This window comes from Nuphar pumila, chromosome 13 (genome assembly GCF_984573655.1).
Source record: "Nuphar pumila chromosome 13, dmNupPumi1.hap1.1, whole genome shotgun sequence".
In the NCBI taxonomy this organism is placed as follows: domain Eukaryota; kingdom Viridiplantae; phylum Streptophyta; class Magnoliopsida; order Nymphaeales; family Nymphaeaceae; genus Nuphar; species Nuphar pumila.
Window position 1 is genome coordinate 20231970 of NC_143261.1, and position 15503 is coordinate 20247472.

The 15503-nt window shown below is 39.2% G+C and overlaps 1 protein-coding gene across 1 annotated transcript in view; it reads right to left on the reverse strand.

Moving 5' to 3' along the window:
- LOC149818016 (ATP phosphoribosyltransferase 2, chloroplastic-like) overlaps positions 1–6743 on the reverse strand; it is a 32158-nt gene extending 25415 nt beyond the window's left edge. The window contains exons 1-3 of the mRNA XM_089985068.1: positions 6278–6743; positions 6112–6171; positions 2546–2659 (exon numbers count right to left, since the gene is read on the reverse strand). Coding sequence (XP_089841194.1) covers positions 2546–2659; positions 6112–6171; positions 6278–6559 — 456 coding nt within the window. The 5' untranslated portion in view covers positions 6560–6743. The remainder of the gene's footprint in view (positions 1–2545; positions 2660–6111; positions 6172–6277) is intronic.
- Between the last annotated feature and the right edge of the window lie 8760 nt (positions 6744–15503).

The window sequence follows — 15503 nt, forward strand, 5'->3', positions numbered from 1 at the left end:
CTTAGAACAGTAGAAAACAAAAGGCAGTGGCACGATCGAGTACAGATGCAGAATACAGGTCGATGGCTGCAGGCACGGCAAAAGTTACATGGATTAGACACTTATTGAGTGATCTTGGGGAGACAATTATTCGATCATTACTTCTATGCGACAATCAAAGCGTAATTAATATTGTATTTAACCCTATTCAGCATAGCAGAACAAAGCATATTGAGATTGATCAACATTTTATACGGCAGAAAGTCGAGATGAAAGAGATAGAACTACGTCATGTTCGAACAGAAGATCAAGTGGCAAACTTGTTTACCAAAAGGTTAATAGGACGTCAATTTTGGCTATTGAAGATCAAGTTGTACATGCTCCAAAACCATGTACAACTTGAGGGAGGGTGTTAAAATAGAGCATGCGTATGGATCTGGATCCAGATCCATACGCGTCAATCCTTTTAACTATGATGTTGACGTCTTTTTCATTAATGGCATTTTTGTAATATGGTTGTTGTGATATGATAATTTAGTCCCCATTGTAAAAGTGTTTTAATATAAAAGATTAGGGCTTGGAGGTGGAAAAAAACTCAGGGCATTACCTTTTGCTTCCAGCAATGTCGTGTCCATTTGCTTATTTACAGCTGTTCACATTGATATCTGGGAACCAATCCCAATTGTTTCGAAAGGAGAGCATGCTTATTATGTCTAATGACTACTCTAGATACACTTTAGCATACTTTCTGGAACACAAATACAATTTTTTTATGTTGGTTAAGTTTCTTGAATATACTAAATTTCAATATGGGACCAATATTTCATATCCTAAAATCAGCTACAAGGGGTGAATACATGTTATATCATGGGCAGGATCATCAATAAACGAGGAAATGACGGCAAACTATAGAGTTGGTCATCTTTTTCAAATAAACCACATTCAGTCCTTAGTTTTGTTGCATCTAATTCTGATCCCAGCCTTTCGATGTGGCATAGAAGACTACAATGTCCAAGTTCTTCAAAACTTTTTCAATTTGCTCATATAAGTCATTTTGTAAATTTAAAGATTGCATCAAAAAATCTGTTTGTGATCATTGTATGAATGAAAAGCTCAGGGCATTACCTTTTGCTTCCAGCAATGCCATGTCCATTTGCTTATTTACTGCTGTTCACATTGATATCTGGGAACCAATCCCAATTGTTTCGAAAGGAGAGCATGCTTATTATGTCTAATGACTACTCTAGATACACTTTAGCATACTTTCTGGAACACAAATACAATTTTTTTATGTTGGTTAAGTTTCTTGAATATATTAAATTTCAATATGGGACCAATATTTCATATCCTAAAATCAGCTTAAGAGGTGAATAGATGTTATATGAATTTAGAGCATCTCTTCCTTGCAACGGAATTATTCATCAGACATTTTCGTCCTCACAATCGAAAACAGGCTAAAAATCAAAAATAGAAGGCTTTTGGATATATTCCAAATTACTCTAGGTTTCAAGTCTTTGATTGCACATATTATCTTTCTCATAAAGGAAACAAACTGCCTTCAAAAGCTGTTTTATGTGTTTCTATGGCATTGCTGGTGCCCAAAAAAAGGCACTAAAGCTTCAATCCATCTCATGACAAACTGCTTATCTCTGATCATGCTTCACAAAAAAAAAAGTTTATGTTGAGTCAAAAAGATTTGTTGATTGATATATGGAAATTAATCCTTCTCATTACATTTCATATCAAATTAACTTTGGATATACAAGTCACCATTCTGTCTGAATTAGAGAAAGAGGTAGATACATAAGAGCCAATCAGTAAGACAGTTGATTAAACAAGACAACATGACACTCAGTCCCAGCCAACCATAGGCAAATGAGTGTAGGGTTATTCAAAAGAAACAATTAACAGATGCCTCATACAATCAAAACAGTAGTGATGATACAATAGTCAGGTTCTGTCACTCAAGTAGATCTTCAATTCCCCGAAATAATTTCATGACTTATGAACCGTTTATTGTTCATTACAATGCATATTTTCAGCCACTTTTTTTACTCTATGGCCTACAGCTTTAGAAAAGGGACACCCCAAACCCCTCCATCCAACCAACTCTTATCAACAATACATCCCCATTCATGGCCAATCTGAGAATGTTGGGAGACTACAATCTAAAAGCTTTCTGGCCCAACCAAGAATCCTTCTAAAAGAGCAACCTAATATCATTGTCCGAAGAGAGAGCAATTCTAGACATGTCCTCTGTAACTACTACAACATGAATTTTCAAGTTTCAACAAGATTAAACAGTCAAAGCCACTATAATAAACCGAAACTTCAGGGTTACATAACCATACTTTTTCTAATCTTAACAGAAGGACGGATCATAATAAGAGAACAATATTTAGAGCTGGAATTTGAAACAAGAAAATACTAAGGAAACCATCTAATAAGAACAATAAGCCAAGTAATAAATGAAGCTGTTACAGAATGCGAGATACTAATGTCAGTTTACAGTTTTCATATAAATGTTGTCCCTGGAATTACAACTACTGAAAAAGACAAAGATCACCTGTCCATACTCGCAAACTGTATCATAACCAACAATTCCAAGGTCCAGATCTCCTGAGCGCAATTTACGAACAATATCCTTTGGACGCTGAAACCAGACTTCTAAATCTGATAGCTGCACAAAGTAATTGAAATATTTAAAATTCCAAGCCAAAGATTGCATTTTTGAATAGAAGACAAAAATTATACAACTTCAAAGGAGCACAAAATTCAACAATATGCATGATATAAATGTATGAGCTATTCCTAAGAAGTGTCCATAGTTTATGTACACTTAGATAATGTAAAAATGTCTAACAAGCACTTGAGTAAATAATGACCAAGACCATGAGTGGTGAAACATGAAGGGTTACAATGAAAATTTTGTGTAGCTACCCAAGTTTTTTACTGCAACAGACTGCATCTATCTCTAAATGAGCCAGATAAGATTCTTGATTGTTTGGAAGAAAGAGTAACATTTGAGGCCACATGCTTGATTTATGATCTTAAAAATGCACAATGATACTAACTTCCAAATTATCATACGGTCTCAGACAATTTAACAAGCGTGTGAATATGTTCGACCTGCCTAAGTTGTCTGAATAACCAACAGGTGCTTTGAGACGTCACTAAGACTAATGAGAGCAGCCACATTAATCCATGTCATAAATTTACTGGAGGAGATCATTGATATTCATGTAAACCTGATAGAGACTTTATTTGCTTAGTGAAGACTTAAGCAATGCCCATAATAGTTGGCATGCCAGTCTTCATTACAGACACTGGTTCAAAATGATTCATTACCAATTCTATTCAAGTTTGAAGAGTCAGTGAGCTCATGTGCAGCTTGAGAGCTTCAGCTAGAACAAGAAAGACAAGCCTGCTAATATCAGAATTGCAACAACGTTATTTTTCACAGAAAAACATGAAAATTCTGTGCAATTTTCATGATCTCAGTGACCAAAATAAGTTTTTCTTCTTGCCCAAACTCTTGAAAGATGTTAAAGCAATTGTGATGACAATTTTGAAGCAAAATTACAAGTTGCAGTATGTGACCATGTTCATCGGCTGCCTGGAGAATGTGACTGCATTTATAGCCTGCCAACAACACAATAAAAATATTTTGTATCTATTTGGGCAACAGCATCCTATCAGTTCAGGTTTTCCATCAAGTGAGTTTTTTGCTAGGATTGTTGAGTGGCAACAGGGAGAAAAACAGATACCTCATAGGGGCACATGGGCCAGTCCACAGCCATATTTGGGATGACCTATGAAGCAAGCTCAGTAGGATTATCAGATCATTTTTGTGTAGTTTCATGTTGTTGGGAGACAAAAGCATCAAAGGATTTACATGTTTGCCTCATGTTATTAGATTTTTCAAGGAGTTGTCATGGTGAGATGTTTATTAAATTGCACTTTATTTATGACAGCAAACATTACCCAGTAAAAGAGGTGTATTGCCATTCACAAACTGGATTGATTCTGCCAGCCCTACCTTTCCTAAAGACTCCTAATTGCACATAGGTGCTAAGAATAATTTAAAGAAATTACCTCCAAACTGTTGTCAGACTCATCATTCCTCTTGGTAACTTGAGTAGAAATTGTCAACTGATAAGCATGTGCCTAATAACTCCTATGCCATCATGATACAATCCTTATAAGGTTAACATACATGAGAGAAACATGTTAAAAACTTCAGCTTGAAAGATGCTTGGTCCAGTTGTACATAAGTAATGATGCGGCTAATCAATCTCAATTCCCACCTCAAGCAGAGCTTTTTCTTTGGAGGGGCTTAGGTAATGATTTTCACTAATTGAAGATGCTATGCCATAGGCTATTAATTCAGTCATTTACCCATTCAGGTAGTCAGCAAATAAGAAGATACTGAGCCATGAATGTTTTTCTACCACCAAGATAGAATTAGCCATGTCCGCACTTGTGGAGGGGTGACAAACAATTTTCCTACAACGGTTGGGTCACATCAAGGATCTGCATTAAGCCCTTTCCTTTTTGCTATAGTGATAGATGAACTTACGAGATCAATTCAAAAGAATGTGTCGTGGTGTATGTTGTTTGCTAATGATATTGTTTTGATTGATGAGTCTAGAGTTGGGGTTAATGCTAAGTTAGAATTATGGAGACAGACTTTGGAAGTAAGAGGTTTTACGTTGAGTAAGAGTAAGACAGAATATATGAAATGTCAGTTTAGAAAGCAACGAAGTAGTGATGAGAGTGTAGTGAAGCTTGGTGAGCAAGAAATAGCGGTGGATGACTGTTTCAAATATTTGGGATCTATCATTCAAAAGAATGGAGAAATTGATGGAGATGTAAATCATAGGATTAAGGTTGGGTGGATGAAATAGAAAAGTGCAGCTGGAGTGTTATGCGATCGTAGAATGCCATTGTGGTTGAAGGGGAAGTTTTATAGGATGACAATTAGACCCGCTTTACTATATGGTACGGAATGTTCGGCTACCAAGAGACAGCATTTTCAAAAAATGAGTGTAACTGAGATGTGTATGCTTCGATGGATGTGTGGAAATACACTAAAAGATAAGATTCGGAACGAGAAAATACGTAAGAAGGTAGGCATTGCATCCATTGAAAATAAGATGAGTGAGAATCGTTTACGATGGTTTGGGCATATTCGGCGAAGGCCTAATGATGCTCCGGTTAGAAGGATGGAGAAATGGGAAAATATATTAGCTAAAAGAGGTCGGGGTAGGCCTAAGAAGACTTGGATGGAGATGATAAGAAAGGATATGAATGCTTTGAACCTCACCGAAGACATGACAGTGGATAGAAATGATAGGAGGAGAAGGATTCATGTGGAGGACCCAGAATGATTTTCTTTTTGGTTCATATCGCCGACCCCAATTGTTTGGGATGAAGGCGTTGTTGTTGTTGTTGTTGTTGTTGTTGTTGTTGTTGTTGTTGTTGTTGTTGTTGTAAGATAGAATTAACCATGACGTCTGTAATAGAGTTAGTTTGATTATATACTATAATATCTTTTAAAGGCTAAACCCTTGAAGATTCTCTAACTAAGCATCTTGTTGACAGTTGAAGTAACAAATCTCAACCAGATAATAGCAGACCCAAATGCAGAATATTAATAACTCATTGAGTAACAGCCCTCCTAAACCTATGTTGGACGGTACTCCATTTTGTTTACTGCTCCTTATTTCCATCTCCAAAGGGATGAAAGTTAATTACGAAGTGATCTGTGTCCAAAAGCCATACCCATGTGAATCAATCATCATTATACTTCAAACATCATCAAATTGAGAGCGCAATAATTGGAAGAAAAAAAAAAGAGTGAATCAGTTCAAGCATTATCTCGCTTGAACCTAATAGAAGCAAACCCCATCATGTTGGTAAGGGAACTATTACAACACGGTGCTCTCACTAACAGAAATCCTAGTCCTCCCAGCACCATTCCCCAAAACACATAACTGATGAAAACCTCCCGAAACAATCAACAGGATTTAGTACAACCCAACTCCAGCCACACCCATGTCGAAAGGGGCACGAAAAGAAATCAAAAAACAAGCAAAAATTGAGAGATCCGTGTAATCGAAAGATCACCACCTGCGGAATGTCGGCGACGTACTGGCGCGGATTCACCTGCCGGATGGATAGTTGACAATCCTTTGGAAGAAGCCAAACGATAAGAAAACAGAAACACCATTATCATCAATCCAAAAGAACAACGAAACAGGAAGATCGAGAGAGAGAGAGAGAATAGCAGAAACACCTTGAGGAGTTCAAGGGTGTCGGCGGCCATCCGTCCTTTGCTGGGTAGTCCCAGACGGATGGAATTCCTCTCCGGACGGACCCTCTTCTCGACGACGTCGTTGTCGACAACGGGGAGGGTCTCCGTGGACGAGCGGCAGAGGAGGAGGAGGGGAGCTCTTCTTCTTGAGGACGAAGACGATGATGGGAAGGGGAAGGGGGAAGAGCGCCGGCGGTGGAAGCCGGCGCAGAAGAGAGGTGTGGAGGGAGCAGACGACGCTGTTGGGGCCTGACACGACGCCATCGCTCTCTCGGGGCGTCCGGCGTTGGGGTCAAGCACACAGCCGGCGGCTTTAACAAGGTGCTGCACTGCAACAGTGCTGTCGTGAAATCAATGTAATGGATACGGTGAAAGTGGAGGAGGGTACGGTGAAAGTGGAGGAGGGTGGTGTATGTTCTCCCCTAATGATTCACTAAATCCTAAGTCTGTGTTCGGGGTACGAATGACCACCACGTATACAAGCACATGGGTATTCCCGTCTATGTTGACATCACTTAGCATTATTCTTTTTATAAAACGATAATTTGAAAAAATAACAAAAATGTCTTTCATTCGAAAAAGAAAAAACAAACGGTTCAAAAAAATGATACACATGTCCTCCATTCAGAAAGTCGAGGATGATGTTGACTCTTCAAAGTCTACACAGCGAAACGAACATTAATTGTTTCGCCGATAGTGATCCAGCAAAACGATGGTGAGTCGACGATCCGATGGTGAGTCGGCGATCCGATGATCATCCGGCGAAACAAACCTGAGCCATTAAAAATGTTTGTTTGAACTTTTCATCATCATCTTCTCCTTCTTCTTCTTCTTACTTTTCCGTAAAACACTGTAAAACTCTCTCGAGAGAGACAAGAAATCAAAGAAGGCAAAGAGTTCTCCCGGGAGAAGGCCATGAACATCAACTCTCTCACTCTCTCTCCCTTCTCTTTCTACTTTTGTGCACATCCAGCAGACGATCCTATATTGCTCCATCAAACACTGACTGACATGCACATTGACTGTAGCATCGTTCAACTTGATGAGTTGTGGAGCCTGATTTAGAGTTTTTGCCTCCGGGGGCTGCCCCCAGCACGGGTCCCGCTGGCGAGGGGCTCGGGGGGCAGCGCCCCCCGGACCAAATTTTTTTGGGGCCTTGTATAATTTTTTTATTTTTTTCCCTCTTTTAACTATCGAAAAGAGCAATAAAGCGTTTTGTTTAATCATGGGGCTCATGTTTCCTTCGATTGTTTCTTGCTCGAGGTTTTCGTAATACCCCTTCCCACAATTTTTTTATTTTTCTTTTTCTGTTTCTTTCCCACGATTTTTTCAATGACTCCCCTACAGCGATTTTTAGTGTTGTCGGGTCTCCAACGTGCTCCACAACGATTTATAGTGTTGTCCGATCTTCCAACATCAATTTGTAGTATTGTCGGGCCTTCCTAAAGCGATTTGTAGTGTTTTCGGGTCTCCAACGAGCCTAACAACGATTTATAGTGTTATCCGGCCTTTCAACAGCGATTTGTAGTATTATCGGGCCTTCCTACAATGATTTGTAGTGTTTTCGGGTCTCCAACAAGATCCACAACGATTTATAGTGTTATCTGATCTTTCAACAACGATTTGTAGTATTGTCGGGCCTTCCTACAACGATTTGTAGTATTTTCGGGTCTCCAACAAGCCCAACAACAATTTATAGTGTTATCCGGTTCGGGAGAGAGCCCCCGGACCCCCCTCCTGTAAGGGCAAAAACTCTAAATCAGACTTCACAACTCATCAAGTTGAATTATGCTACCCACGCTGGGAGGAGCCCCCAAACCCCTCTCCTGTAAGGGCAAAAACTCTGAATCAGGCTCCACAACTCATCAAGTTGAATGATGCTATCCACGTTGGGAGGAGCCCCCAAACCCTTCTCCTGTAAGGGCAAAAACTCTGAATCAAGCTCCACAACTCATCAAGTTGAATGATGCTACCCACGCTGGGAGGAGCTCTCAGACCCCTCTTCTGTAAGGGTAAAAACTTTGAATCAGGCTCCACAACTCTTCAAGTTGAATGATGCTACCCACGCTGGGAGGAGCCCCCAGACTCTTCTCCTGTAAGGGTAAAAACTCTGAATCAAGATCCACAACTCATTTAGTTGAATGATGCTACCCACACTGGGAGGATCCCCCAAACCCTCCTCCTGTAAGGGTAAAAACTCTTAATCAGGCTTCACAATAGTCAATGTGCAGGTCAGTCGGTGCTTGATGGAGCAATGTAGGATCTTCTGCTGGATGTGCACAGAAGCATAAAGAGAAGAGAGAGAGAGTGTGAGAGGGTTGATGTTCATGGCATCCTCCAGGGGAGATTTCTTTCTCGGATAATCCTGTAGTGTAGAGACTGGGTCTTAAATAATCATCTTCGGGGCACTTAAGTCTTTACAATCACTCCTTTTCTAGAATCGTCATTTTTTTTTGGCACCAATGGAGGAGAGGGTACTTAAGTCTTTGCAATCGCATCAAACTCCAATGCTAATTAATGCTGACAAACATGGGGATACGAGACACATATGCTTAAATACGTGGTGCTTTTTTGGACCCCCGAGCATGAGATGCCCTGTTCGGTGGGGTAACATATAACCTGCTTCGGTGAAAATGGTCGCATTAAAAGTTTGGAAATAGCACAAGCCCACGGCATACTCAGGAGATCCGTATTCAGCAGGTAAAAAACGGACGTATATATGCTATTTTTTTCTTTGCAAAACAAAGTAGGAAATATGAATTATAGGATACGACTCAACCTGACTTGAATCCGAGATTTGATAAAACCCAGTGCTCAGTTTTTGGCTTGGGTTCTGTTGGCAGGTCATGTAAACACCCTGGACCAAATTCAAAAATGGGGTGTCCAACTTGTGAATGAGTGTTGTATGTGTGAGTAAGATTTGGAATATGCTAAACATATGATTTGGTCCTGGCCCTTTTTTCAGGCATTGTTTATTTGGGCTTGGCAGGACCTTAATTTGCAGCTAAATCCGATGTTGTGCTTCAAGAAGCTCATCTTGGGACCTCCCTTTGTGAATTTCTCCAAAGAAATGGAGGATGCTATGGAAATGGTGGCTCCTATCGACTTGTTGGCAGGTTTGGAAGGAAGAAAATAGCAGATTCTTCAATGACAAAAAACACCACATCAATCGAGTGATGTTTGTTGTTCAATCGGATATTTTTCACTCGACCAGAGTCGCACAAGAATATTTCTTGGATTGGGACCCATCTTTTCTTTTGGGTCCTTACCTTAGTCTAGCTATATTGATTGATGATTGATCTGGTTGTGCTCTGATGCAGGAGCAAAGCAGAGGACCCAGGTCTATAAGTTGGATTCATCTTTCATTTTTTGATTTCTTGGGATTGTATTTTGGATATTGGATATATATGTGATTCGTATTTAATTAAGAAGTTAGTTAAGATAGAGATTCATCTTAATTAGATTTTATCGCTTATGTATTTGTTTTGATTACGAATTCTCATTTATAAAAAAGATGAAAAATCCAAATGTTTAGGGGAGTTGGATTGATTAATTATTCTAAACTTGGATTTTCCTTTTCCTTCCTGACTCTATTCTCTACTTTCTTTTAGTTGATAGTGTAGATTGTAGATGTAGATCTTCACGAATCGGGCAATTGATTTGCTTCAATTTGGTATCAGAGAGTCAGGTTCTCCTTGGTTTCTTTGGTTGTAAAGGTTTCCATTGAGAGAGCAAATACTGGTCGAGATATAGCTTTCAGCTCTTCGATGATTTTTTTTTAGAGCAATGGTACTCTTGGTCGTCGCTCAACAGCTCTCACTGGCTGCACATTCCAACACAACCTCAATTTTCGACAGTCATTGCTCATTATGGTGAAATACCCACTTTCATGCTGAAATGATTCAATCATGCGCCTTCGATATCAAAAGTTTTGGTGTGGGGAACACCATGCATTTTGGTTGGGTTAAGCCAATCGACGGAGCTCCTATTTCCCTGACCGGAACCCATCATTGTCAAAATGAAAACAGGGCCAACACGGAGAACATTGCCTACAGGAACACAATCAAGTTGTCTGCCATGTCTAGCCAGCAAAAACCCAACCGACCAATCAGAAGCCCTTTGTCTGCCACTACTAATCTGATGGAGTCAAGTGGGTTCAAAAACTCCGTTTGTCCCTCCCATTCTCTCTACTCAAATCCAGCTATAGATGGCACTGACACCAGCCAACGCTTGCCCGAAGATTGGCCATCGACCAAGTCTAGTTAGTCAAACCCCAAGATCCTCGTTGATCCTCCACCTATCACCTCTCCACTTGTTTCGCAATCCCCTTTTTCTTCTCTCTCACCACCATCCATCCCTACTACTATGGACCCATCCTGGCCATCGGCCCTCCTTCCACCATTGCCACCCCCTTCATTTCCCTCTCATCCACACTCGCCTGCCACCACCCTCGTTAAGACCCACCATACCTCTGTCAAACACCCTCCCTTTGCCCACCTAAATTCTGCATGGAAGGGGCACTCTGCCAGTCGACCACCTATCATTGGTCAGGCCAGGCCGGGCCGGACCGGTGGGACCCCAACCCGCCAACCGAAACCCCTTCACCAGCCTCTACTACAGTGGTGACCTCGAGTGGGTTTCAAAACCCTACTGTGTCAACCCTCCAACTCTCTCGCAAACCTATCGAGGTGAGAGAGAAGAGTTTGGAACTAGTTTGGGTAAGAACCAGTTCCCCTTTTTTTAATTATTTTCCTTGTGTCGGATTGAAAAAGGAAACCAATTGTATGCCCAAGTGGATCGGTTTTCAAGTTCACAACCAACATCTTTTTGTTTTGGACTTGGATCAGGCCCAAACTCCTTTAAATCGTACCTTATTTGACCCAAATCCAACTCCAGCCGATCCACCACCCAACCCTAATACACTCGAATCCAACTCAAAACCCTATGACTCAAACTTATCAAATGCATCCAAGATTGAAGTTGTTTATAACAATGAAGCATTTGCTACGAAATTGGGTCTTCCAGAGTTATCACGATCCAATTAGCATCATTGAATGAACTCGAATGATGGATGATTTGATCTCAAATTTTTGCAAAGTTATTTGAGCATCTATCAACTCCGTTTGGTAGCCAAGATGTGGTAGCTTGAATTACAAAAGAACCGTGAGAGCAAATGAATGAACAAAGATCTTACATGGGTAGAGATGAAGCAATTAATGCGGGTCAGGTTTGTCGATCAACTATCCCTCACTTTTGGCTTGAAAGATACTCAAACCCAAGTAGATAATATCTTGTTAGAGCTTATCCCAAATGAACCTTCATTTAAATCCATTCAAGATATAAATGAAGTCTCATACCCAATTAAAAATGATTTGGATCCAAAATTTCTTCATAGATCTAAACCTATTTTAGTGGATCCGCTTAAACTCACCTTAGGTCCAAAAGATCCAACCTTAGACTCACTTAACCCAATCCAGAGTGACCGTCAACAAACTCTACTAATATTCAAATATATTTAAGATCCAGACCCTAATAACCAGATCCAAGATTGTCTTATATTCATATTCCACAACCCAAACTCATTTAAGACCTTGGACTTGCTAAAACCAGATCAGTATGGACTTCCACAAGCAGCTATGGATGATGTTCCTTTAAAGTGAATTCAAATTTCATCTCAACCATATGCTCCAGATCTGTTTGACCTGTTTTACATTAAAGGCATCTTGCGTGACTTTGGTTGGTTCGTTTAGTTTATAAATCAACCTCGAGATCTAATTTCACATTGTTAGCCCATAACCCACAAGATTGAACAAAATTAAAAAAAGTGCAAGCGAGAACCAAACTTGAGGATAAGTCTTCTCCTACCCAAGGAGAATAATGCAGAAGCAAAGCATAAGACCCAGGTCTATAAAGGATCCAGTAGGATCCATCTTTCATTTTTTAATTTCTTTATATTGTATTTTGGATATTAAATATACATGAGATTTGTATATAACTAGAAAGTTAGTTAAAATATGAACTCATCTTAATTAAAGTTTATCATTTACTTATTTGTTTTGATTACGAATTCTCATCTAAAAAAGATAAGAAATCTAAATGTTTAGGGGAGTTAGATTGATTAATTATTCTAAACTTGGTTTTTCTTTTTCATTCTTTCTCTCAACCCTATTTCATAATTTCTTTTCATAGTTGATAGTGTAGATCGTAGCGTAGATCTTCGCGAATCAAGCAACCTATTTGCATCATGCTCTTCATTTGTAAATTCTTTGTTATCATGACGAAACCTGTTTGTCTTTGATGAACTCGTCTTAATAAAAAAATTCTTTTCTTGTTCTCAAAAAAGAGACGAAATTGGTTCCATATTTGAGTTTTTCTCGAAAAAGTTTTTTTTTTAATCCAAGTTTTCATGATCAGATAGTCTCTCGTGCGCTTAAGAGTGAGTTGTCTTGGTTGATACTCTTTTTTTCTTTTTTTGGAAAGAATAGTCTTGGTTGATACTCTGAAAAGAACATGGCTTCTTTTTCTAGTTTTCAAAGTTGTAATGAAAAAATGTACTTTAGACCCGCTTTTGCTATGCCCTATTCCTCTTTGTTTTTTGGTAAAGTTTAAAAGAACGCCTTACCAGATCAGTTACTGTCATTTTGTATACGGAGTTATATTCAATCACTGTTGCATATCATGCCCTACTCTCACATATCCCAAGATTCCCAAGTGTAATGTGCGGTGGAGATTGAATATAATGGCATATACAATATGACAATAGCTGCCCTCCATCAAAATACAAGGTCACACTTCAATGATGTTGAGCCTCCTAACTTTTAAATCTAGCTTTCAAGTGTTTATACTTTTTTTTTTTCTGATAAAGGAAGGAAGGAACACCTCATTCATGGAGTTCATTAGTATAAAACCTTAGGCCCTTGCTCACTAGGGAGTACACCCAGCTTGACATCCATGTCAGGATGCTTTTTACACAGCCTAAAGTTTTAAAATCAAACATGTCTCAACCTCAATGAATCTTCATTAGACGACTACCTTAGAGCAAAATAATATTTCATATTTAGATGAGGCATGTGATAATTGTTCCATTTTATTGGATATAAGGTAGCTTGTAGGCTTAGTTTTCATAAATATTAGATGTGGAAATTGGTCATTGGACGTTTGTTCAAGCAATCAAATACGAGAACATCATCTCATTTTGTTCATTCTGTGGCTCCACATACCACAGAGACAGAGGCTGTGCTCGAAAGTCATTGCAGAGTGTGAGAAGCAAAAAGATTTGGAGGAAGAAGGAGAATGTGGTGCAAAGGCCAGTGTCCAGCAATAGATTTGAAGTCCCAAGCAAAGAATCTAATGGATATTCACCGATTTTAGACATAAATAAGTTTGTATTGGTCAATGAGGCTAGTTAATGCATCAAAACATAGTCACCTGTATCATTAAAGGTAATTTCTGGGAGAGGGTATTTCTGGGAGAGATTTTCAAAAGTTGATAAATCTCGAGAATATATAGGAAGTTTAAAAATTGAAAAAATATAAATAACAACAAAAAAGACTAAGAAAGTAATAAGTTTCACATTGTTTTTCTTTCAAAAATATAAAGAAACATGTTTTAGAGGTTTTAAAATATAAATGAAACAGAAAAACTAAGAAATGCAAATTTAAAATAAAAAAAAATCTCAAAAAATATCATTATATTTTGTTTCTGACGATATTTTGAAAATATCGTGATATATTCCTGCTATTATCAGCTACCTTGAAATAGCCGAAAATAGAAAATATCACAATATTTTCAAAATATCTGGGATATCGGTGACAGTGATCAAAATACTAGTGTTCTGATTGAGCAAAAACTTGATCAGCAACAACTTAACGACAAACATCAAACGGAAATCAAGTCCAAGTAGTTGGGTAGTTCACCGAAAATAAAGGTTGTGCCTGGAATCAGTCAAAATTCTGGCCAGTCTCAACTTTTTAAAGTTACCAATCAACTTGTTATTTGAGCCTTCAATTGAGGCGATGAATCGGCCTAGTCAAATTCTAAATGGGCATCCTCAATTTTGGAATTAATAGTAATTGTAATGGTGATGGTTCCTCGCCAAATGGAAATAGTGGGGATATGGATAGAGAATCTATGAGAGCCAGATAAAACAGGGAAGAAAGAAATGGCCAAGGTTGGTCCCTCACTCATCCCTCCTCCTTTTCCTTACAAAACTCATAGAAAACGTCATTTTGGTCAATCTCAAGTGGGGCAGTTAGTCTTGACTCTTTAAGATAGGATCTTCAAGACCCAAATCCAATCTCATGTTGGAGATAAAGAAGAGGGAAATCGTGTGTTAAGGAGATTCGTTTGAACCGGATTTTGAAGGAGACTCATGCAAGTGAAAACATCAATAACCAGGTGAGTCTAATTGACAACACTAATTCTTCTGTTAACCAATTAATATTATTTCTTGGAGTGTGAGAGGGTTAGGGAGGAGCTCAGCTCGCAAAGAGCTTGTTGGGTTCATTGCTCCTGAAGAAGGTTGGGTGAAAGTAAATGTTTTGAGCATCATCAGAATTAAATGGTGCATTGGTTTCATGCTAGGCTGGTTCATGAGAGAGAGAGAGAGAGAGAGAGAGAGAGACGAAAGAAGGGTCAACATTACGATGGCGGGGGATCAACAAAAAGTTGAGCCCACGAACAGAGAAAACAAAATACAATAGACAGAAAGTAAAAAAAACCCAAAATAGCTGGCCAAGAGCTCGAAGGCAAACACAAAACACAAGGATCGGCCAGGGTCCTTAGGAGAAGAGAGCAGTAGGTGTATGTGTGTGGGGGTGTGTGTGGGGGTGGGGGGAGGGGGGAGGAGAACATCGAAGAACAAGCACAAGATTGCGTAAACATCAGTTAGGATGTAATGAACGTGCTTATTGAAGAGAACCAAAATTTGACAAAAATCGCATTATTGTGAGTCGTCCAAACAACCCACCAGGTAGTTAGAAGTCAAGTTCTCCAGATCAGCCTCCATCGCTTGCAACTTCGAATCCATGGGGGGGCCAACAGAAGGTCTAGCGCGAAAGACTCCTGTCTCACAATGATGTGCAACTTATTTTACATACTTTTAAAAAGGTCCACAAAGATTGGGTAAGGCCCAGAACATATGGTAGGTGGACTCTTCTGCCTCTTGGCAAAACACACACCTGCTAGGATATTGGAAACCCACCTTTTT